Genomic DNA, 24,079 nt, shown 5'->3' with positions numbered 1-24,079 from the left:
TTGCTAGGATGTAAATATTATTTTCTCCATCTATTTCAATCCTGTAGTTCAGTTGCTCTACAACACGCAGTGCAGACTCTGAAAGCGCTGCTTGTCTGGGAAAGGTGGTGAGGTTTTCCGTATACCTCCAAATCGATAGGAAATATTCAGTAAGATTTAGGAGGAAAACAAGTGGGTAAGGAGGGCAGCTCAGGGGACATTAATATGGACAAAAAACAAACAGAGCATTATTTGGTCTGGGCAGCGAGAGATTTTTTCCCTGGGGAAAAAAGGTGAGAAGAAACCACCTCCTGGTTCATACAATCACCTTGTGTAAGACAGTGTCACAGACCACATGGCATGGGTCTGGTTTGCTGGGAGAACTTCTAGGGGACAGGCATAAAGATATTTTATCGTTTCAGTGAACTAGTGCTTTCATAGGAAGAGGTCTGAATTTTGAGTGTCTAAATATGAAAACGTGGGCTGGCACAGCAAATAGAGTGCTGATTATTACCCTCCTCAGTGCTTGTGTGGTCAGTGATTTTACTGCACCTTTTGGTGCTCCAGGCATCCTACTGTCCTGACCTAAGGATCACATTTCGATCTGTGCATCATTTACAGTTTCCCAGAAGACTGGCTTATAAATGGCAAGATTATTCAAAGAGAGCTTTTGTGTAACATCTCTAGTTCTTGTCTTTGGAGTCCCTGACCAAGCAAAGTCTGGTTCTTCCAGTCTCACTGCTTGAGGTGAATGGTGGGGGGTGGTTCAAGCCTCATTTCACTGATTTGAGGAAGTGTTGACAAGAAATGCAATAGATTAATCAAAGGGACAAGGCAGGGGGAAGCTGGTGCAGCTTCTTCATTCTCCATCCTATTCCAGGACAAGCTGAAGGGGCTTCAAGGAATACTCCAACCTGTATTGGTAAGGTGAGATCTCTGAGGAGACCGTGCACACTTTGAGGATCCTGTGAGACATCTTACTGTGATTAATCCTGGCCCCAGGACCACTATACCTTTTTCCATTACAGTCCCAGACACAGGGAAGTAGGAGTGAGTTACTTCAGCACTTTGCCTGCAGGAGATGCACTGTCTTTCTCCTCTACACTTCCCTCTGTCCCTTTTCAGTGTGAAAGACAACAACATTAGCTAAATCCTGGAGAAGAGAGTCCTGTGCTCTTCATATTTTTCTGATATAGGTATGCCTTAATGTGATTGGTCTTGTTCCCTTCCATTCACTTACAGTCAACATGTTGGCTGTCAGAGTAGAAAGTGAAAGCTAAAATAGACTGGAGCACCAGCCCCTGGATCCCAGGGCTACACCGTATTTTTAGAAAGTGCCACCTTACAAATTCATGTCTGATAGTGAGTGAAATATATCAGCCTCCTAGGAGTTAACGGGTTGTGTGGACAGGGTGATGCTCAGCACGTCTTGCAACTTGTCTGCTGCTGAGCACAAAGGAGGCAGAAGCTTTCTTCCAGTGCATTGAAGGTTTGAGACTGTTTGGAGAGGCGGAAAGATTGTTTGTTTGGAAATGAGGCACTGCCTTAGGATACTCAGTTGGGATGCAGACACACAGGCTGACTATATTTCAGAGAGTGATTTGCATTCCTTTGCTCTGGCAAACATAACTAGATTTCTTGTACATCTCTAAGTATCTGAAACTGTTGTGACCTTTGGGATTCATAATGCAGTGCAGGCCTTGGGAGACCAAGCATCTTTTCTGGCCATGCATTGTCTTTTTCATTTGCTTTTGCTTCTTGTCTTTGATCCAGATGATTTGTTTTGGGTTAATTTCATTTTTTGCTGGCTTGACAGCTCCATCCATTGAAGTTCTCTATCTCACTATGAACAGAGTGTGTCAGTACAAAGCTCTCTTTTACTCCCATCCATCAATGTGCTTTCAGTCAGACCTGGGGGGAATATTCTCAGGAGTAAAAGCTCAGCAAGGTCTCCATGCTTCAATTAGTTATTTGGCCTTTCTGACACAGCTAACAAGGGTGTTAATTATCGCTATTTAGAGCAGTGGCTTTGCAGCAGAGATAATTGTCCAGCTGGAACTGAGTGAGTCTCTTTTGAATAGAGCATCAAACAGCTGTTCAATTCTCACAACTGGAACAAACCGAAATATTTGTAATGTTTTTCAACTAATGAAAAATGTTCAGTATTAAATTAACTGAGGGCTCATAAAATGGAAGGAAGTCTCTCCTTTTTCTTACAGAGATTTTTCCAGACAAATGATCTGCATAAAAAAGGGGTAATTTAACTATTGAAATGGGATGCTTGCAGATTGAGACAAGGATTCAGTTGTTAGTTTTTCCTGTTGTAAGACAGCTTTGGCTGTGCGGTGTTCTCAATATATTCAGATGCTTTGGATCAGCAATGGCTTTGAAGTCCCTCCTCTCTGAGAAAGGGCTGGGTTTTAAAGGCCTGTTTCACTGGTCAGAAACATAGTGTTTTGCTCTGTGTTTTTCCAAAATGTTTGCCCGAAGATTTATGGCTTGTGTCAAGGATATGCTACTGATGTTTAACTGTGTATGTAAGTGTAATTTTATTTAATAGTTTATTCTGTAAGCAAGGTCTGAGGTGCTCAGCATTGGTTGCTGAGAGGGGACCAATCTGTTAGGCTGGAACACTTACCATGACCCTATTCAGAACCAAAGATAACAATTTTTGCTGTCACTTGTCGTTATACCTCCACTCATCCTCCTGCCCCTTTGACCAGCAGAGCATCTATACCTGGCCTTTGTTCTCCCACATTACGCTTTTCCTAAAGTCTTTTGTAATCACAGCCAGTGTAATTTGCTGGCCAAGAACCTTATCCTGCCTTTGAGCCTGCATGGGATAACATGGAGAGTTTGTGTTTTAAACACCCAAGGTATTATTTACTTATTTGAACTAAATGGTTGTACTTGATTCATTCATGTGATCTTTGCAGTTTCCATCTCTCTTTTCTACCATCCTTCCATCTCTCTCATCCATTCTACAAACTATTACAGGAAGACAAGCAAATCACTTTGGTGGGAAGCATCAGTACCCACGGGAGATCAATATCTTGGATGATCATCTTCTGAACCCCCTGGAAGAGCCCTCCCTCCCAGGTACATGATTCAGCACTGAAAACCTGTGTCTTGGCTATAAAAGGTGACTCCCTTCCCGTGTCCTGTGTGTGCTTTTCCTGCCCTACAGCAAGAGGGCAAGTAGATAAAATCCATCCCAGAGATGGATGGAGACAGGGCAGCAGTTTGCTGGAGCCCAGCTCACCAATCCTTAAATTGTAGGACCTCTTTAAAGAAAAGCAGAATCTTTAAAAAAGAATCTTTAAGAAAAAGGAGAAGCTGCATAACCCAAATTTGGAGTGCACAAAAGCCAGCTCAGGAGTGAAAGGTGTAGACCAGTACAGAAAGCTGGGGAGAGAGAGACTTACTGGGACTTGGGGTGCCATGAAACTGAATTTAACGAGTGGAGAATAAGGGTGTAAGTGAGGACCTGGAAATCCGCTGAGGAGAAAAACTGGATGAAAAACTAGGAGAACGTAGGACACTTGGGACCAGTTTACTGACAGAGGTAGAGATTGCTACTCTGAAGGACAGATAAATGTGTGGGAGAGAAGAGCTGTGTAAAGGAGGGTGTGAGGAGGGGAGGTTGTGCTTGAGGCTCCTTTGCTGCTGACAAATACCTGTGTCTGACTGCACCACCTCCTGAAGACTCTGTCCACCTGACATGTGACAATCTGTACTGCTGTCAGCTCCTGTTCGCTCGAGGAGCTGAGGTTTCTGTAATGCAGCTGACACTCCTACCCCAGCTGTCCACCTGTGTGTTCACAGGATGGCATCTGTTGGGGATAGTTTTGCTTGCCTTTTCCTTTAAACAAGATTAGAATTTTTCTTTTAAAGGTTTTTTTACTGCTATTTTAACCATTCAGCCCTTAAACAGTTCTTCTTCTGACTCGTGCCCGTGTGCATGCACCGAATCATGCTGGTTTTAGATACATTATTGAATAGCTTTATTCTTAGGCCTCATCTCATTCACTGGACAAGATGGATATGTTAGGGTCTTGGACAAGGGTTGTGAAATTGAGGAGGTTGTTCTTATCTGCTGCATTGTTGTGGAAAAAAAAAAAAAGAATAATGCTTAATGAGAGCCAGGAAAAAAATTTGCTTGGAGGAAAAAGGCCCCTGCTGAAAGGAGCAAGAGAACAAGTCGTTGCTACGCAGGGTTCTTGTGCAAGCCTGAGACAAGTCACTTCAAGCTTTCACCACCATTCGTAGATGGTCACTAGTTGTAATGGCAGATGTTTTCAACCTTTATTTCTGTGTATATGCCTCAATTCTCCTCTGGAAAGTTGAATAATATCTCCTTGCTTCATACTGGCACTGAGAAATTTGATAAAGTCTGTGAGACACTTGGATAAAACACTTCAATTGATGAGGTTTAACTGCAGTCCGTGATTTATTGAATAGTGTGCAGGAAATAAGGTAAGAAGGGGAAAAAGGCAAACATTGACTATATAAAGAGCAATAGATGTGCTACGTCTGAAATAAAGTTGGGAGAATAAAAGTACCCAGTGGTCATATAATTAAGGGTGGTATGTTGGGTATATGGGAGCTGCATTAAAGTTGAACAGGTAAATTTAACTTTAGCATGTACTGGCTTTCACGTCCTCCACACTGTAAATACAAGTTTAAGCATTTTTCATGTGATTATAACAATAAGCATGTGATCAAATATTGAGTTTTAAAACCCTGTGGGTAACACATACTGCTTCAACATGGTCTTTCTGTTGATCATCTGGTTTTAATATAAAAATCATTCATATTCTTTGTGAATAATAATAGTACGAATTTTGTTATTGAAGGATCAATAAGGAAAGATATCAACAGGAACTGTTGTTTGTTCCAGTGGCACTTGCCCTTTGGTAGTTACGTGAGTTACCGCACATGTCTGACAAATAACAGGACGCTCATATCTGCTCAAATCTTGCTGTTTTGGTTACAGGGGACACATCTGTTGTTCTGTGGTGGTTCACAACATGTGGGGCCAGTGGTCCACACGGACCAACTCAAGCTCAGTGCGACAGTGCCTATAAGAACAGCAATGTGTCGGTGACTGTGGAGAAAGAGGGCAGGCTTCGGGGAGTGCAGATCTGGAGAGTGCCAGCCACGAACCGATACAGGTATCAGTCCATGCTAGAGACACGGCCACGTTTTAACTACTTTTTGTTTGTGAAGTTTCAGCAAGCAAAAATGTGGGACCATCTGTACTGAGTGGATGCAGGGGGCAGTGAAGTAAGAGGGAAATAGGAGTGCTAGCAGCAAGGATCTGTGAGCTGTCACAAAGCACGGAAGGGTGGAGTGGTGACCTAGATCAGAACAGGAGGGGCTGTGGGTATGCCGTCAAGTGGAAGTGCTCTCGTTTCAGTCCCGAAGCCTTGGTCTTCTAGATTTGGCTACACCAGCTCACACTATTTTCTCCTGAAGTCTCCACCTCCAGAGGTCTGGTGTAGAGTTGTTCTGTCCTCTTGAGCAGCCTTGGCTGAATGGCCCTCAGACAAAGAATAGCCATGAGATGCTGCAGCAGGGGAGCCTGGTCTGGAGCAATGCCTGCTTGGGATTGCAGGCTGGGGAGACCTTGCAGATGGAGTTGCTTTGGGGATGACTGTGAGATTTGCCTCTTTAACTACTTTTTTTCTTCCAGGATTTCTGCCTATGGAGCAGCTGGAGGGAAGGGAGCCAAAAACCACAATAAGAGGTCCCACGGGGTGTTCATCTCGGCCACCTTCCAGCTGGAGAAAGATGAGCTGCTGTACATCTTAGTGGGGCAGCAAGGGGAGGATGCCTGCCCTGGGGTGAGGGCTGCACAAGCATATGTGGGCAGAGGCTTTGCAGATACGATTCAGTGAGATTCAGTGGGTGGCTTGGGGTTTGGTGATGAAAGATAGAAATTCCAGGATCCAGCAATGAAATCCAGTCAGGAGACGGGGAAGAACCAATAAACCAAGTTAGAATTTCAAAACAAGTATAAAGAACTCTAAAAAGAAAAGCAAACCCAAAATACACAAACAAATATGAAGCCCATGGGAACTTTGTTTTAAGCTGCTGGTGTTTGAAATAAGTTCTTCATCAGCTTTCTTCTGCTTATTTTAAGCAGGGAGCTAGTAGGTAAGAGTTGTGTGCTCCCTCTCTTATTTTTCCACAGCCTAGGTTTCTTTCTGTCTGCCAGGATTTCAGATAATTTAATATTATTTATGGAAGCTTCCAGCAGCGTTGTGGCTGTACTGTGTTAGATACTCTCTAAGTTTAAATACTAAGGTCTGAATCCAAAGCCTGACAAAATCACTGGGAGTCTTCCCACAAACTACAGTGGCCCATGTATTAGACATATGTAATGACATATGTTGCCTCTTTTCAGCATGAATTCTTTGGTATTGCCTCTTACTGATATCTGAGTGCATCTCTTGTCTCCTTCTAGGCCAATCCTGAAACACAGAAGATCTGCCTAGGGGAGTCATCTCCCATTGAAGAAGATTACAACAAAAAGAAGGTCCTGAAGGACTGGGCTGGAGGAGGTGGGGGGGGAGGAGGAGCAACCTACATCTTTAGAGTAAGTATTTCCTCTTTGCATTCTGTCTGAGCAGTGTCCAGCAGTGCAACTAGCTTTCACTGTCAATCATGATATACGATAATTCTTAAAAGGTGTTGAGAAAGGAGTCTCCCTTTCCTTCTCTTCCTCTCCCTCTGTCTCTTTTCGTCTTTTTAATTTAAAATCTTTATCTCTCTTCATGTCCTTGATCATACTTGTCACTGCCACTAAGCCAGGCGAACTGGTTCCTCAGTTCTTGACAGCCCAGGTCTGGGAATCATACCAGGATCCCACTTTAATACTGGCATTGGTCCTACCAAAAAAACCCCCAAACCCCTGGCGTTCAGTTAAACAGTTATTTTTGTATACGCAAACACTGTGTAAAACATTTTTTTTAGTGCAGTTAGGAAATAATTAGTATAATTGCCCTGGCCTTGGGCCACTCTTCTTTGGGATGCTTTCGTGCTTTTTGATGAGTTTATGTGAGTTCACATATCCAAGGGATGTGAATTTTTTCTGATGTTTGATGGGGGGTTTTCCAGCAGAAGGATGGGATTTTCGAACCTTTGCTCATCGCAGCAGGAGGAGGAGGAAAAGCCTACCTGAAGGCTCAGGACAGCTCCCTAGATGACATACCCCTGGAGCAATTTCAGAACAGCACCGCAGTACCTGGAGTCAGTGGAAGGACTGGGGCAGCAGGTGAGACACTAAAACCACACAGAGTCTGAATCAGGTGGCTCAATATACAAGTTGTCCTGTAGGCATGAGGTTTGGGGCTTCTCCTGGGTCTTTTGGAGTTTTTCCATGGCAGTAGTTGTTAGAAATATGGTGGCAGTCTATAAAGGATTTCGTCTTGGTGTGTCGCCAGATAAAAAGACAGGTGATAAGTGCTTCAGTAGAGGGTATTCCATAGGAGGGGTCCTCTCTTGGAAATGACTCCGTGAAAATGATATTTGGGGATGGGGCCCAGTCCTCCACACTGTAACAATGGTCTTTGTAAAGAAGACTTTTTTTCCTTGTTACTTCCCTGAAACCCTGACAACAAGAATTATATTGTGGGAATTATACCAGAAATGGAAGCTTCTTTATAATCTTGTAACTGCTATGCGTAGAATCCATTCCTAAGAGACAAAAAAGTCCAGTGGTTCTCCATCTCCTGCTGTAATAGCCTTATAGAGAGGGTGCTAGAGGGAGATGAGGAAATCCAGTTTATTTTTTATTTTCTGGGTGGGCTTAGCATCTCATATGGCTGAAAGCCCTAACCAGTTATCCCAAGGGTAACTGGTGGGCTCCTTATTTCCCTAATGTCACTAGAAATTGCTGCTAAGCTGCTGGTTATACAGCACATTGTGCTTTAGGTTTCCACTTAGTTATTATCCATGGCAACAAGGAGCTCATCTGTATAGTCACATGCTTGAAACAGGAGCTGACTTGAATGCAAGCACGTAAGAAACTAAGAAGGGCCAATCTCTGACTCTTTACAGTCTCTCTCCTACTTTCCTCTGCCTGTGCTTCCCTCACCTGTTTTTATTTTGTTCTCTCACTCTCTGACTGTGAAGGTGGAGGTGGTGGCTGGCAAGATGAGACACTGCTTCCTCAGGCTGGGAAGTCCCTTCTGGAAGGTGGAGAAGGGGGTCAAGCTTGTCCCCAAGCACTAGCCAAGCTCCAGTGGGCTACCTCTGGTGGTTTTGGTGGGGGAGGAGGAGCTTGTACTTCTGGTGGAGGAGGCGGAGGCTACAGAGGTAGGTCTGTTGGAGGAATGGTCACGCTGTCTAATTCTGGACCCTTCAGAGCACCCACATCTAAGGGCTAGAGCTCTCAGTGCAGGCGTACACTACTGCAGAAGGTGATTCACAGATGCTCCAGTCTGAACGGTGTGAAACATACCCCACTCCACCATCTCTCTTCAGTTGGAGAAATCAAGGTTATAGAAGTGTTCCTACGTGATTTAGTATTTGAAAGGTGTGCTGAATCACCCCTTCATTTGTCCCCAAGTTGCCCAGGGAAAAAGTTCCATTTCTTTTTTCTGTTTAAAGCAAATATATTCCTCTTGCTGAACTGAGAAACCTATGTTGGACTAAGTCATTTCACTAACCTTGCTACTGGCTTGGCCACATCAAGTGAGCGTTTATCCACTATCCAGGACACTACACATGTGAATATATCCCTGGAAGGTTGCAGGGTGACCCCGGGTGATAAGAGCCAGGAACACGCAGAGGCATCACATCCTTGCAGCTTGCAGCACTGCTCAGCTAGGTATACTCTTCTTTCCTCAGGGGGACATGCCTCTGGTAATGATGATATCACAGCTGGTGGGCAGGATGGCATCTCTTTTGTGAATCCCATTGGAGAGATCTTCTTGCATCCCCTGGCAGGTATAGTATACTACTTCTTATTCCTCTTAGTTCTTTTCTTCCTCCTTTTTCCTTTTTTTCTCCTCTATTTCCTCTTTCCTGCTCCCTCTCCTCCTGTCTTTGCTTTTATGGATTTCATTCAGGCATATTTCACTCTGCAGGCCAGATCTTTAGCTGTGGTCATTTCTTTAAATACATCTATAGTGCTCTGAGACCTTTTTCCTCTCAACCTCTAAGCTGGGAGGGACACCAGTCATCAAATTAAACTGTACATCCTCAGTCCCATTTCCCGGTCAACTCACTTCAAGACCTCTCTGTTTGCTTGAGGGATCCAATCTCTTCCCTCCTGGCCCCCCTAAGGTTTCTGACATGTCCACACTGTGTTGGACTATCTGCTCTGCTGCAGAGGAGAGAAGTTGCAGGTACCTGCTCTATTTTTTTTCCTTCCTGGAACAAGATGGTAAAAGCTAAACTAAACCATCCTGTTGTGTCTGCTTCCTCATTCAGCCATGGAGAGTCACGGTGAGGTGGAGGTTCAGATCTATCTTAACTGCAGCCATTGCCACTCAGACAACTGTAAGCGGGACCCTGACACCAACCTCCCAGTCTGCCAGTGCGAGATGGGGGCTGTTTTAGCCAATGACAATGTCACCTGCACTGGTAAGTGGTGGAGTTTTATCCTCACTGGATAACATCTGCATTCTTGGTGTCGTCTCTCCTCCTGGCTTTTTTGTTGGTCAGATCCCCAAGTTAAAGCTGGTGATTCCAGTTAACACAGTGTTATGAAAAATGTCATTCAAATGTATGACTGAAAATTCCTGATGTCCTTTCCTTACGCACTGAGCTGCATCTCTGTCAGCATCTCCAGAATTCAGGTTTAGATTAGGTAGAAGGTGAAATATCTGTAAGGAGACACAGTGTAAAATTCCTGAATGGGCACAGTGTATCAGATATTTTAAGCGTAAATACCTCCCTGGTATAATATACCACCTACTGCTGAGTTATTTAAGCCACAAATTACTTCCTTCCACAGCAGTTTCCCACTGTGCCTGTTCAGCTGATGCCTGCTAGTCACTATTATTTCCTAACGCAGTCTCTTGCAACTCCAAACTATCAGGACTCTAGAGTTTCAACTTGGGAGCAGTGGTGTTACCCATTAATTAAAAAAAAAAAAAAAACAATAGATAAAATGCAGACTACTTATCAGTTAGTTTGCTATCTTCACAATGTTTTTAAAAAAAATTAGGTATGTTTTTCGACCTCCAGGGCTGTAGAGTGATTTACTGTAATTTTGATAAGATGGTCTGATCATGTTCTCTGTACTGTTTTCTGAAACAGGAGCAACCTTGAGAGGGATGCTTTAGAGCAGCTCTGATTGTATTCTGTTTAATAGGCCTTTATTTTTTTTTCTTTTTCCAGTGCCCCAGAGTCCTATCACAGAGGGACACCTTCCTCTTCCACTCCTCCTAGCTGTGGTGGCTGTGATTGTGGTGCTTGGAATGATCCTTACTTGCGGCAGCCTATCTATCAGTAAGAAACACTCCTTATCACTTTTTGACTTGGCTTTTCCCAGTTAAATTAGACAAAAGGAGACCATCCAACCACATGCTATACTACTCTTATTACTTGGAGCCAGAGTGTTGTGGTCTCCCAAACGGATGAGAGGAACAGGGAGAAAGAAATCATGGGAAACATCACCACCACTCAGCTAGGCACAAGCATAATCCCTCAGGGCAAGAACTGCTCTGTTCTATTTGCTGCAGAGAAAAGAGCTTGGAAAGCCTCTTAGCAGGCATTTTTTAGCAGCCACTGCTATATAGGCTGAAGTCACAGTCTATAATTAACCATATAATTAATTCGGAGAGATGGTATGCTTTTTGGGATTCAGTGCCAGCAAGGTGTCTTGTGGAACAGCCTTTCCTCTGCCAATGTACAAAGAAGCAGAGGAAACCTAAGTTGCTCCCAGGTGATTAGGACTCTGCAGGAATAAGACTGCATATCCAGTATTAAATCACTGGAGAGCATGGAGAAGAGTGTGCTACTGATGAGCTAAAGATACTTCTTGGGCATTTATAATTAGAGTTGGTTTCTTTCTGTTCTGTGTGGTCAGCATTGTTGATGTTGTTTGTGCATTTTTGTTTGTCTCCCCACCCCCAGTTTATCACCTTAAGAAGCAGCAGCTGGAAGGAGCCAGAGCACGACTGCAGAGCCCAGAATATAAACTGAGCAAAATCCGCACATCAGCCATCATGACAGATTACAACCCCAACTACTGCTTCGCAGGGAAAGCTGCCACTCTGAGTGAGCTGAAGGAGATCCCACGGAAAAACATCTCTCTGCTTCGGTAAGGCTTGCAGCAAGGGTTTTTCTCTGGCACAGGACAGGAAAGGCAGCCTGAAGCAAAGGGAGAGGTCGGGCTCACATGCTTGTTTTACTCATCATCAAGTATCCAGGACAAGAAAACAAGGGTCACCTGTCTGACTAACTGGAAAGCACGTAGTCCAAGCCAGCCAAAATACAACAGACATGACACTCACTCTAAGTGTCTAATCTAAGATAATTTGATTCCATAAAGTTCTCAACAGAAGTACAAGTTCATGAGTCGCCTGCTCCATGCTCTAACACAAAGCGTAGGGTATTTCACCTCTGTGTCTTTATATTATGTCCTGGATTACCCTTGCCACCTGTTAGTAACTCCCGATCTGTAGCAGTATTTCTTTTTCAGCTTTTCCTGTTACAAGGAAATACATACTAGATTGCTTTTCAGCTCTACTCCTTCCAGGTGATAATGGATCAAAGTTATGTGAACTTTAGAAGGAAAAACGTGATCATTATGTGCTGTCTTACACCGTTTCCTGAAGACATCAGCTTGCAGCTACCTTATTGTGTTGTTCTTCCTTGCCTTGCTATAGCCATGCTTGGTGATAGGGCCCTAGCATTGAGCAGGCTGCTTTATTTGTTCAGAACCATTAAGGATCCAACCTCCCTGCTTTAGCGACAGTGACAGAAAATACTGAGAAGTTATTTTCAGAGGCTTTGAGATGAAAACGAAACTCTGTTGTTGATTCCGTTTCTTGCAGCAGGTTCTATTCCTATTCTTGGACTGGATGAAGAGAGGAGCTCAGCCAATGCTGGATCCAGGAGCATAGTAACATCTTTTCTTTCTTATTTTCTTCCAGGGCACTAGGGCATGGTGCATTTGGTGAGGTTTATGAGGGAACCGTGGTAGGCATTGCAGGGGATCCCAGCCCTCTTCAAGTGGCTATCAAGGTCAGTACCCACAAATTTCTTATACAACAATAATTACCCATAAGAGCCATGTTATCTTCTTACTATTCCAGCTGGAGATTCACACTCATTACATACACAATGACATACACACGTGTGTGATGCAGGCTTCCACATATTGCTGCATGCAGAAATTATAAACTTTGATTTTTTTTAAGTTCACTCCAGCAGAGAATCTGCTACAACGGCTCTTCTGTCGCAATGATTTTTATAGATCTGAGTAGCCAAGAAAAAAGGAAATTTAAGAGGAAAAAAATAGCAACCAACAGACATTTGGGGGACATTGTGGACTAGAATGGGGTTTCTAAATCTTGTATAAAGAAAACACTGGCAAATATTGGTACAAAGAATTTATGTGACAGTAAACATTTATCTTAATGCTTATGTATTACTTCTGCATTTCAGTGCTTTAGAGTGCTTTCTCCTAGGTTTTTCATGGGAAATTACCATATTTAAAAATTAGTACTGTTACTCTTAACTCTCAGTTACTCATACTGAGAGTATTGGTTTTCTACCATATGTGAAACTTTCAGGTAGTCTCTTAGTACTGCAGTGTTAAATGTGCTGCTGTGAATATATGTTGTGATATCATGCTAATTTCCATGTCATTAATGGCAAGAGATAACAGGCTGGTTTTCTGTGAAATTACTGCTGTTGCCTCAGGATTTGTCAGTTACTCAGCCCTGAAGTTAGGGATCCTCACAGCCTGCTTTTGTTCTTCTATAAGCCTGTGACTCAGAGAACCAAATCTACTTCTGTGAGTTCAGCCCAAAACATAGATTTCATTAATAGAAAGAAAACCTGTTGTTATTAGTCCTGTCTTTCAAAACCATTAAAAACAAAAAAAAAGTGAAAGGATCATGCATTATGGCATTCTGTTATGAACTTCCCTGTGCCACTGAACGAATGTGCCTGGAAACCCAGAGCAGACACTAGCAAGCAGTGTTAAGGGCCCAACCCAGTTTCCCAGTCCAGACTGGAGGAAGCACCCCAGCACAGTGGCAAGCGGAAGTAGATTGGCAAGATGTTGTTCAGTTGTGACAGTCCAGTGAAGATGTCACCCTTTTTGCAAGTCTCAGCAATGATGGCTACTTGTGAGGGTCCGGTCTGCCCGCTTGTTCTCTCGGTTCCTTGTGAAGTGAACCCCCTGAACATCATCAAAAGGCTGCTCTTCTCGCCAGCTGGAAACTGGTAGATTGTCCCTGGGACCCAAGCTGTGGCCATGCTCACCTTGCTCCACGATGGAGCGTATCAGTCCTGATCTGACTTTGCAGAAGAAGCAGGTACAGACTGGGAGTAAATTAAAAAATTTATTTACAACATACTCCCCACGTTTCTGGTGGGTATTCCACCAATGTAATAAATCATCTCCACTGTCCTGTGTGAAGCAATCACTTATTTGAGACAGTAAAATGCAACCATGACTCCTGTATCGCACACTGCTGATGACAAGAACTGTTTCCACGCCAGCCTCACCACGCTGAGCAGTAAACGTCCCACCTCTCTGCGTGCAGTTTGGCAGTGGGCACTACGCACAGCTGTGGCCAAACCATCCCCTGATGTTAAAACAGTGGGCACAGCAGCAGGCACTGCTGCTACTGCTGCCTGTGCTTTCAGTTCACGTTTATCAGTGGCAGATGCTGTCCAAATCTGCCGGCAGGAGGGAAAGCTATAAGGCCACATGACCCAGTTATTTAAGTTGTGTGACCGCACGTGTCGTACGACATGGAAGCACGGGCTGCAATGTGGACGTATAGAAAAGGGAGACAGAATTAACACGTGTCATTTGGAAGTGCTTACTAGAACTGTAATTCCCCAGGTAATGCTTTTCTTGATGTGTAAGTGAAGTTCTTTGGCTCCAGAAGACTGCATATAGTTATAATGCACACAAAAATATTTCCAAGCAGGTCATCGGTTTCCTGTTCTATCTTTAACTACCAAATGGGTCATGTGCAGTCCAACAAACTGGGCACTGAAAAGATGAGTCCCTCCTCGTAGGTACTTGAAGTCATTCATGTTACGTGCTCATTCTTTTTTTTTTTTTTTTTCTTCCCCCCCTTTGGTGGTCATCTAAATGTTCTCAATATTTTGGTGGGATGGTCCTCACTCTCTTTACCTTTCACCAGACCCTGCCGGAAGTCTGCTCTGAGCAGGATGAGATGGATTTCCTGATGGAAGCATTGATCATCAGGTATGGTTTAAGGGTTTTTTTACTGATGGGGGGCAGAGACGAGAGGAGTAAAAGGTAAAATAAAAGGCAGTGAAAATTATTAATCCACTTGCTTGGTTTCAGAAAAGAAATCCAAGCCTTATTTTTCACCAGATAGCATTTAGTAGCATATGTGTTACTGGTTTCAGCTACTTGTTCATCTCAAAGTAGCTGAAGTTCATTTGTTGCACATCTGTTGTGGTTTAATGCCAGTAGGCAGCTTAGCTCCACACGGCAGTGGGATGTGGAAGAGAAAAGGAAGGGCGAGATTAAAAATACTCGTGGGTTGAGATAAAGACAGCATAGTAGGTAAAGCAAAAGCTGGTCACGTAAGCAAAGCAACGTAAGGAATTCATTCACCACTTCCCATCATCAGGCAGGTGTTCAGCCATCTCCAGGAAAACAGGGCTCCGTCATGTGTAACAGTTACGTGGGAAGACAAATGCCAAACTCTGAATGACCCCCTTCCTCCTTCTTCCCTCAGCTTTTATTGCTGAGCACGATGTCATATAGTATGGGATATCCCTTTGGTCAGTTGGGATCTGCTGGACCAGCTATGTCTCCTCCCAGCTTCTGGTGCACACGCTGGCAGGGTGGTGTGAAAAGCCTTAACGCTGTGTAAGCACTGCGCAGCAATAGCTAAAATAACGATGTGTTAGCAACACTGTTTTGATCACAGATCCAAAACACAATAGCACCATAAGAGCTGCTGTGAAGAAAATTAACTCTATCCCACCCAAAACCAGTACAACAGCTCAACATAAAAATTCTGCTGGTTGGTGCTTGTCGTGTTCAGAGGAGTAAAAAAGCACAATATTTTTGTACAAACATGTTCCGTCTTTGAAACTTTTTCCTTTTCAAAGAATCCCATTGCCCTTTTACTAAGTACAAGTTACATGCTTGCTAAAACAAATTTTCAATAATGATACGGAAAGCAATAGGAAAGGCAAAGATAAGTCACGTGTGCAGTGACTCAGAAGTTCAGCCTCTGCAAGACCAGCACCAAGGTGGTACAACACAGCCTTTGTGCCAGGGAGGTAAGTTTTTAGGCTTGGATGCTGGGGCTTAAACTATATTCTAACTTGAAAATTAAAGGAAAAGTTTATATAAGAGCAGGTTTGGCAGTGAAGAAGGAGAGAGTGTGAAAAGCTTTTCCCGTTGTGGCTTTCAGGCAGTAGCTAAGCATACGCGCAGCCTTTTTGCTTTTCCTGTCTGTAGAACTGTTTGCCATAAGTAGGTGCTTCTTGCAGTGAAGGTCCTGGGCTTTTACCCTTTCTTTGCACAAAAATAGCTGAGTGAGACACTCTGAAACCTCTGTAGGGATGAGGTAGTGAATATGGCTCTGTCTGTGTAGCTTGCACAGATGGAACACAGCCCTTCTCCCAGTGTGGCCACTTCTCTTACATGTGTTCTGGCTTTTGTTGTCTTTGCATCTTGACAGAACCTTTATAAGGTCTCCTCTGCATGACCCCCTGCCAGTGAACTATGGGATCTATAAAACCTGCCTGGAAAAGATAACAGCCAGCCATTCCTATTACCGCCTGTACTTTAAATATTCCAGTCTTGGAATTTACTTCATTAACCCAAAGCCATGAGATTAAAATTACAGTACAGTCAAGGGTGACTTTAAAATAATAGTATCGTCAGGGTTGATTGTAAGTGATGAAAATCTGTGCATTTTTAATTTGTGCAACATGAAGTTACTCTTCTCATTGTCTGACCCAGCTCATACCTAGATGCTGGTTTTCTGCTATTAAAGCATTAAACTCATGACGTAGTGCTGCTTCCTGAAGTCCGCAAGAACCTTGGCAGCTGAACAGGAGGAAACACTGATATACATATTTTTAAAGAGCAATTTCAATCGATTAGAGGGTGCTTTGATTCAATTAGTAGCACATGACCCTTTCTCTTCCTCAACTTCCTTTCCCTTTTTAGTTCCTGTATTATCCAGGTGATCATTATCCAAGGGAAGATGCTGCTTTCTAATGACTGAGACTTACTGAGCTTCTTGACAGTCTTGGCTTTCTTTTGTAAGAGGCAGAAAGCCATCAATAAGCAGCTGCTGCAGTAGGTAATAGTTGAACCCCTCTTCAGCAGCCTGGGTACTGAACTGAGTCTGCCAAACTAGACAGCAGTATATTTAAAATAACCAATGCTGAACTAAAATCCCTACCACTCAAGATTTTGTTTCAACAGTATTTGCATATTTGAGGTGCTTAGCCTTCCTTTCCCTCTCCTGTCACCCCTATCTTTCAGTCAGTGTGTCCATTAAATTCTCTCTTCATGGACAAAAGGCTGTCCTTTACTTTCAACTTTTCATACCTTCTGTTGAAAGCTTTTCATGGGCAAAGCCAGGCATAACCCTGATCTTGGGGCTGTAATAATCAGAGAGGCGTTTTGATATGGCTGAAGTAGGAATTTGTTTGGTATCTTGCACTGCATCAGGATGTTTTTCAATCCAGCTTGTCAGAGCTGAAGGCACAGTGAGTGTGATGATGTTGCCCAGGTACTAATGCTGTCTTTCTCTTCCATGTTGCTGTGATCTTGACTTTCAGTAAGTTCAATCACCAGAATATTGTGCAGTGCATCGGTGTTAGCCTGCAGACGCTTCCTCGCTTCATTCTGCTTGAGCTCATGGCTGGAGGAGACATGAAGAGCTTTCTTCGGCAGAATCGACCCAGGGTGGTGAGATAACTTCCCTTGTGGCTTATTTTAGTATGACTGGTTTTATTATTTTTATTAATAGGATAAAGGCACTGAAGCCAAGCGGGTCCTTGTATGTGTCCCAGCTCCTACAAACTCCTGGATGCATACATGTGTCATGTATCTATCAGTGAGAGCAAGTGGAAGCAGTGCCAGAACTCCAGTCTATTAGTAACTGAGGAGGAAAGAGTAAAATCCTGTCCTGCCATTCCAGAGTTCTGTGTCAATTGGACTAAAAATTAAGGAGCTTTCTTTCCTCAGTGTCTGCCTTTGTTTTATGGGCACTGTGATGGTGTGTGTGAGGACCTGAAGTTATAACACTGATACACAGTAGTGGGAATTTGTAGCACTAGGGCCTCAGCAGGTGTGCATCAGTACCATATGGAGATGCACAAATTTATACTAGTTGAAGGGCTGAGCCTGCATGCAGTACTGACAGAGATTTAAATTAATGCAAAGAAAATTATCAAGTCAAATATTTTTGTTTAAAAGAAACACCTTTATCAAAAGCTGTCATAAGGATTTTTTGCACATTATCTCTGATTTCTAATACTGTGTTAATGCCAACCAAGTACAGTGAATATTTGGAATTAATTAGTTTCAATGTTGCTGTAATGACTAGCTGATTCTTGCTTCTTAACAGTGTGAACCTGAGCACCTCTGTTAAATAAGTATATATCTCTGCTTGAGTGGAGACTTCCAAAAAAAGGAAGAGTTAGGCCTGATTCTACATTATTTCTTGTTGTATTGAGGTGCCTGTGCACCTCAAGGTCTTTCCTGTAATTAATGGCCCAGAACTGAACACAGCATTCGAGGTGCAGCCTCACCAGTGCCAAGTACAGGGGACAATCACTTCCCTTGTTCTGCTGGCCACGCTGATCCTGATACAGGCCAGGATGCCACTGGTCCTTTTGACCACCTGGGCACACTGCTGGCTCATATTCAGCTGGCTCTTGACCAACCCCCCCAGGTCCTTTTCTGCCAGGCAGTTTTCCAGCAACTTGTCCCCAAGCCTGTAGCATTGCATGGAGTAGTTGTGACCCAAGTGGAGGACCCAGCACTTGGCCTTGTTGAACCTCATACAGTTGGCCTTGGCCCATCAATCCGGCCTGTCCAGATACCTTTGAAGAGCCTTCCTACCCTCAACCAGATCAGCACTCCCGGCCAACTCAGTGTCATCTGCAAACTTACTGAGTGTGCATTCGACCCCCTCATCCAGGTCATTGATGAAGATATTAAACAGAACTGGCCCAAATACTAGGCCCTGGGGAACACCACTGGTGACTGACTGCCAGCTGGATTTAGCACCATTCACCACAGCTCCTTGGGCCTGGCCGTCCAGACAGTTTTTCACCCAGCAAAGAGTACACCCATCCAAGCCATGAGCAGCCAGTTTCTCCAGGAGAATGCTGTGGGAAACAGTGTCAAAAATTTTACCAAAGTCTAGGTAGACAACATCTTCAGACTTTCCCTTGTCCATTAAGTGTGTCAACTTGTCATAGAAAGAGATCAGGTTCATCAAGCAGCACCTGCCTTTCATAAACCCATGCTGATTGGGCCTGATCACCTGGTTGTCCTGTATGTGTTGTGTGATGGCACTCTGGATGATCTGCTCCCATAACCTTCCCTGGCACTGAGGTCAGACTGACAGGCTGTAGTTCCCTGGATCCTCCTTCTGGCCCTTCTTGTAGATGGGCATCATGTTTGCTAACCTCTAGTCAACTGGGGCCTCCCTGGTTATCCAGGACTGATGGTAGATGATGGAAAGTGGCTTAGTGATCACTTCTACCATCTCCCTCAGGACCCTGGGGTGGTTCCTATTCAGTTCTGTAGTCTGAAGGGTGTGGATGTGGTGTAGCAGATCACTAACCATTTCCCCTTGGGTTGTGGGGGCTTCATTCTGTCTCCCAATAGTTATGACAATATAGCTTCATGTGTATATACTCCTATGCTGTTGTTAACATTAAAGACTGAGCTTAATCTCTTCCTCATTCAGGTGTAAATATACTAATTATATGCACTTACAGTGGTATAACAGCACCCAGATGGAGGAGTTTATATAGATTTTTGGCATGTATAGTGAAAGTAGTAACATTTCTGTGAGTAGATAAAGTCCGTGGGCAGCAGAGAATAATACTCTTATTTGAATATTTATGTATAGTTGTAATGCAAAGAACAGATTTTTTTTTTTTTAATATCACGTAAAAACAAACTTGATGCTAAGTTAGCTGGTGTGCTGGAGGATAGCAAATACAATAGTTGAAGTCCCCTTAATAATCAAAAGAAATGCCCTTGTACACCTTTTCTGAAAACAGAAGTAGCCCCATCGTAAATGTATTTCACAAGTTTCCCTGGCTGCAAAGAAAATACACGTCTATTGCAGTCTTCTCACACAGGGATCCCAGAGCAGAGATAAGGTCTGGAAGTCCTTAGTTGTATTTTTCCTCCTGGCTCTTCATTTCCTTTCCAAAAATGCCTACTTTATAACTATAATAATTCTCCCTGGCAGATGTCCAAGAGCTTTGTATAATAATTTGCCTAGCCAACAGCATCAGCGCACAATGGTTGTAGTGTATGTTATGCGGTTGAGCACGAGAAATTACAGTGATAACAGCAACCAGAAATAAAATCAGCCTTAAAAAGAACTATTTCTTTGATATCTCTTGGGCTTTTGATCAGTACTTTTTCCCCACCCTTCCCAAGAGCAATACAGAAGTTCCTGGAGAAACACCAAGGAAATTTCCCTGTGGGGAAATAACTGATGGGATGAAAATAGGCAGGGCTCCTGGAGAAAGATTTCTTTATTGTTCTTGGTTAGGGAATTGCAGATGGCGAAGGGCTAGTGTACCAGTCCCGGAGTCCTGTGGAAACGCATCCCTTTATTGCATACTGCTCCTGAGGGTAATCTCTGTCCTTCCACAAGAACAGATGAGTTGATGAATGCTGACCGCTGGTGTAGAGATGTGCACTCGTGCATCTTTGTCCGCTCTCTGAGTTCATGAGCTAATTTCTGTTGATGATTTACTAACTCACTCTTTAACAGTGGATAGGGCTTGTCTTCCCCATCTCACCCTTTAAACCTGCTTGTCTTTTGATTTCGCCAAGTCCAACACCAGTAGGGAATAGTTCTCTCCCACACCCTTTACTAAGCTATTCAGGCCAGTCCATAAATCTCTCACCAGCTTGCACTCATGCACTGTGCTCAGGAGGAGTGCAATCTTCTGAAAGTTTTTTTGGCTTAAATAAGTTTACCCATTTCCTAACTCTTTACTTCGAGCTGCTTATGGTCCTCTTTGCTCCCGACTCATTTAATCCTTCCCCTGCCATGTATGTATGTCTCTCCCTTTCTCTTCTTCTGATACTTCCTGCCTGAACTATATTCTTCTACTCCACTATTCTTCTCTTACCATTTTCTGTGTGTCCTTTTCCAGAATCAACCATCCTCTGCTGAACATAGCTAGGGATATTGCCTGCGGCTGTAAATATCTGGAAGAGAATCATTTCATCCACAGGTGAGGAGAAAAAGTCCCTTCTGATGTATCTCACTCCTATTTGCAGTGGATTAGACAGGACTATTCTCCGGGAGGGAGACAGACGTTCCTCTACCAATACAGAACTGGCCTTACATATCTGGGCTGGTCTCAGTGGTTTTTGGTAGGAGTTTGGCTCTTTGCACTGCTGGGGAGAAAGGAATCTTCTGTTACCAGTGAACATTTTCAAGTCTTAATTTTCAGGTGCCTACAATGTAGACACATTTGAGAGTAGTCCACTAGATGGTAGTGTCACTCTGGTTTAAATAAGGTATCACTTCTCTCTTTTCTGATCTCCCGACCTTGACTTCATGTTTTCCCTACCTCATCAGCACAGGACAAGCCCATCATATTTGAGCCATTGACTACTGAAGGGTTAGAATAGGAATAATAGGAGGTAAAAATACAACTCTAAGGCTTCCTTCCCAGTTCAGTGGCTGGCCAGCTTGTATGGTCTTGGGGAGCATGTATTTTTCTGTTCACGCCTCTTTGTCCTCTTTTGTAGAGCAAAAATATGTGGATAAGGCAGGCTTCAAATAAGAATAAAACATTACAGAAAAGGTAATTATAGGTAGCCTTTTAAAATTCCCAGTTGGATATTTGACTTCTTTGCTTCTGATTAAGGGTTGTTTCAGCTCATAATGTTCCCAGGAGTAGTGTGCAACTGAATTTCTTCCTGAGTATACTGGGTTCAGCCCTTGTGTGTAAAGGAAAAGAGAGGCTGCACACCAGAGGGCAACACAGGCTGTAACTAAACCGATGTGCAGCCTGGAGTTATGTGAGTAGACAAGCGATTCACGCACACGCACTAGCACGTGTACATACATTGCACAGAGCAAAAGAGGCAGAGCTAGGTGAGACTGGAGAAACTGCAGGAAACAGCAGTCGAGGAGCAAAAAGCCATGTGACTGAGATATGGGATATGTTATGGCTTTATGATTAGAGGATCTGAGACAGTTTTCAGTCTCCTTTATACTGGAACAATAAATAAGTTCCTTGGAAAATGATTAGAGTTTTTTTGTCATTGAAAAAGACCAGTAAGAGCATGCAAAAAGTTTTGGATCTCTTAATAAGCACATGAGATGATCAGTATTCTAATTGGAAACTTCAGTTAATCCCTACAGCATTACTTTTTAAAAACCTGTATTGTAATTGTAATATCTTTCATCAACCTCCATCCATCCTGACCTGTTGAATTCATAAGGGCCAATTTTTGCTTGTGCTGCAAGAAATCCAATAGAAACTCAACAGAAATGATCTCCGCAAGTGTGTTACAAAATCAATTTCCATTCCTCCTGTCAGGTAGATGTTCCCTGGTTTTCTTACCATGTGTCACTGACCCAGCAGTCATCACATGAAGTTTCTAACATTTATGTCAACAAATGGGCAGGCCAGCTGGTATTGCTCAAGACTCTCTGTATTGCTCTCCATTTCAGGAGAAAAATGCAAGAAACCAGTGCTTGAGTCTTTTAACGCAGCATATCACTTCTAAAAAAATCTCTATGGGTCAGTTTTTGCACTGTTACATCTCTAGTATAACCTGGGAATGGACTTGTTTTAGCCAAGAATTCAGGAAGTCAGCATAGAAGGAATTCTCTTCAGGTTCTGTATTAGTATTTGTTAATGATGTCAGTATTAGTTAGAGTGGGTCAGGGAGGAAAGGTTATCCTTACACATAACAGGTATCCTAGGGGGAAAAGGCAGTGTAGTGGGGTTTTGGAGATGTCACTAAGGGCAGGTCTTGTCATCTTGGAGTCACAGCTGATGATGGAAGAGAAAGCTGAGCTTGCCTTCCAAATCCTGAGGGATTTTTCAAGGCTGGCAGTGGGAAGAAACATATGAGTTGTGCAAGGAGCTCATTTTTCTTGGCAGTCAACAGGACCCCCACAGTGCTATGATTTTTAATGAGTTCCTTTTTAGAATGTATATTTAAAATGAACACAAATCCTTCAGTCTTGGCCATGCAGTCATCACTGCCATTTGTCACAAGCTAAACCTGCACCCAGTAAGTGGCTGCTCCTGTGCGTGCTTCCACGGGAGACATCCGGAAGCAACAAAGCAACAGTTTACTCAATCTGCTCCTGCATTGACTTTTCAAGCATCTTACAAAGACTACCCAATAGCATCACATCTGTAACTGACGGAGACACTGCTGAGATGACATCCTTAAAAAAAAAATAAATACAGCAAGAAAGAAATCTGTCATAATGTGGTTGAAGCAAAAGAAGGAGGTTGGATCTATCCCTGGTCTGATACTGATACTGGGAGTGGGGAATGCTTGGAAAACACTGGATAGAAAATGTAAAGTAAATGCAGTTTAAGAATTGTGGTTATTAAAAATGATAATGTAGCTGGCATTATTTCTTATTTTTAATAAGGCTCTTCTCCTCATTTGTGTAAAGATGACTCAACCAAGACTTGCAGAACTGGCTCTAATATTCTTTCTTTATTCCTTAAGAATAGCTACTTAAGAGTTTAGAATTAGATTTTTTTTCTCCTTTTCTTTTTTAAAGAGATATAGCTGCAAGGAATTGCCTTTTAACCTGCACTGGAGCAGGACGAATAGCCAAGATTGGTGACTTTGGGATGGCCAGGGATATTTACAGGTAAGTGAAAGGCCATTTCAGTTCTGTGAATAACTGGGTAATCTGTATCATTTTGATGGGTTTGAACTGTTTCATGGAATCTGAAGCCGTGGAACGTCCATTATGTGTCTGAATTTGATTACCAGCTAACTAACTGGTGTTAACAGACTGTGAATTAGCACATCTGTGCCTACTAGCCAATACACATCAACTATATTTATTCCAGTCTGGGCCCCAGAGAACACTACAAACACATGTGGACACTAAAAAAAAATCATAGGCAAAGTTATTAGCTAGTTGATCATAAAGAATCCTAATTGGAAAAAAAAACCCAAACAAAGAACAAACAAACAAAAAAAAAGAAAACCCAACCATAATTCTCCATTTATGATGTAAAGAAGACTTGCTGCATCAGCACGCTGTGCAAAGCATGGGCAAATTTGATGTCTTCATCTGTGCAACTGGAATGGAAACTGCAGATGGTGTAGGTGCAAAGAGGGTATAAAATGATGCTTCAGTGCACTATTTGTGTCAATGACTTTTTCTCACTTGTCCCCCATTGCCACATGCAGTCCCCAGCTCTTGTTGCTGTGGTGATAAGATCTTTTATATATCTGAGCCCTTTCAGACTCTGTGACATCCTCCATGCATTTTATCTTTCCCAGAGCAAGTTACTACCGCAAGGGAGGAAGAGCCATGCTTCCTGTCAAGTGGATGCCACCAGAAGCTTTTCTAGAGGGCATTTTTACCTCCAAGACTGATACTTGGTAACAAATGTCTTTTAGTCACTTCTTCTACTCAGTAATAAGGGTCCAGAAACGTACTGCTCAAGAAGAAGTATGTCTGGAAGA

General features: G+C 43.1%; 1 protein-coding gene across 1 annotated transcript in view; it reads left to right on the top strand.

The window, feature by feature from the left end:
• LTK (leukocyte receptor tyrosine kinase) overlaps positions 1 to 24,079 on the top strand; it is a gene marked incomplete at its 5' end in the record, with an annotated part of 29,581 nt that overhangs the window by 1,962 nt on the left and 3,540 nt on the right. The window contains 16 exon segments of the mRNA XM_010158238.1: positions 2,977 to 3,078; positions 4,976 to 5,153; positions 5,675 to 5,825; positions 6,449 to 6,580; positions 7,102 to 7,258; positions 8,119 to 8,301; positions 8,836 to 8,934; positions 9,421 to 9,573; positions 10,333 to 10,443; positions 11,071 to 11,257; positions 12,093 to 12,183; positions 14,328 to 14,392; positions 16,966 to 17,112; positions 20,545 to 20,625; positions 23,157 to 23,249; positions 23,894 to 23,995. Coding sequence (XP_010156540.1) covers positions 2,977 to 3,078; positions 4,976 to 5,153; positions 5,675 to 5,825; positions 6,449 to 6,580; positions 7,102 to 7,258; positions 8,119 to 8,301; positions 8,836 to 8,934; positions 9,421 to 9,573; positions 10,333 to 10,443; positions 11,071 to 11,257; positions 12,093 to 12,183; positions 14,328 to 14,392; positions 16,966 to 17,112; positions 20,545 to 20,625; positions 23,157 to 23,249; positions 23,894 to 23,995 — 2,032 coding nt within the window.

The sequence above is a fragment of the Eurypyga helias genome, unplaced genomic scaffold (genome assembly GCF_000690775.1).
Source record: "Eurypyga helias isolate BGI_N326 unplaced genomic scaffold, ASM69077v1 scaffold2979, whole genome shotgun sequence".
Taxonomy (NCBI): Eukaryota; Metazoa; Chordata; class Aves; order Eurypygiformes; family Eurypygidae; genus Eurypyga; species Eurypyga helias.
This window is presented reverse-complemented; position numbering and strand designations above follow the sequence as displayed.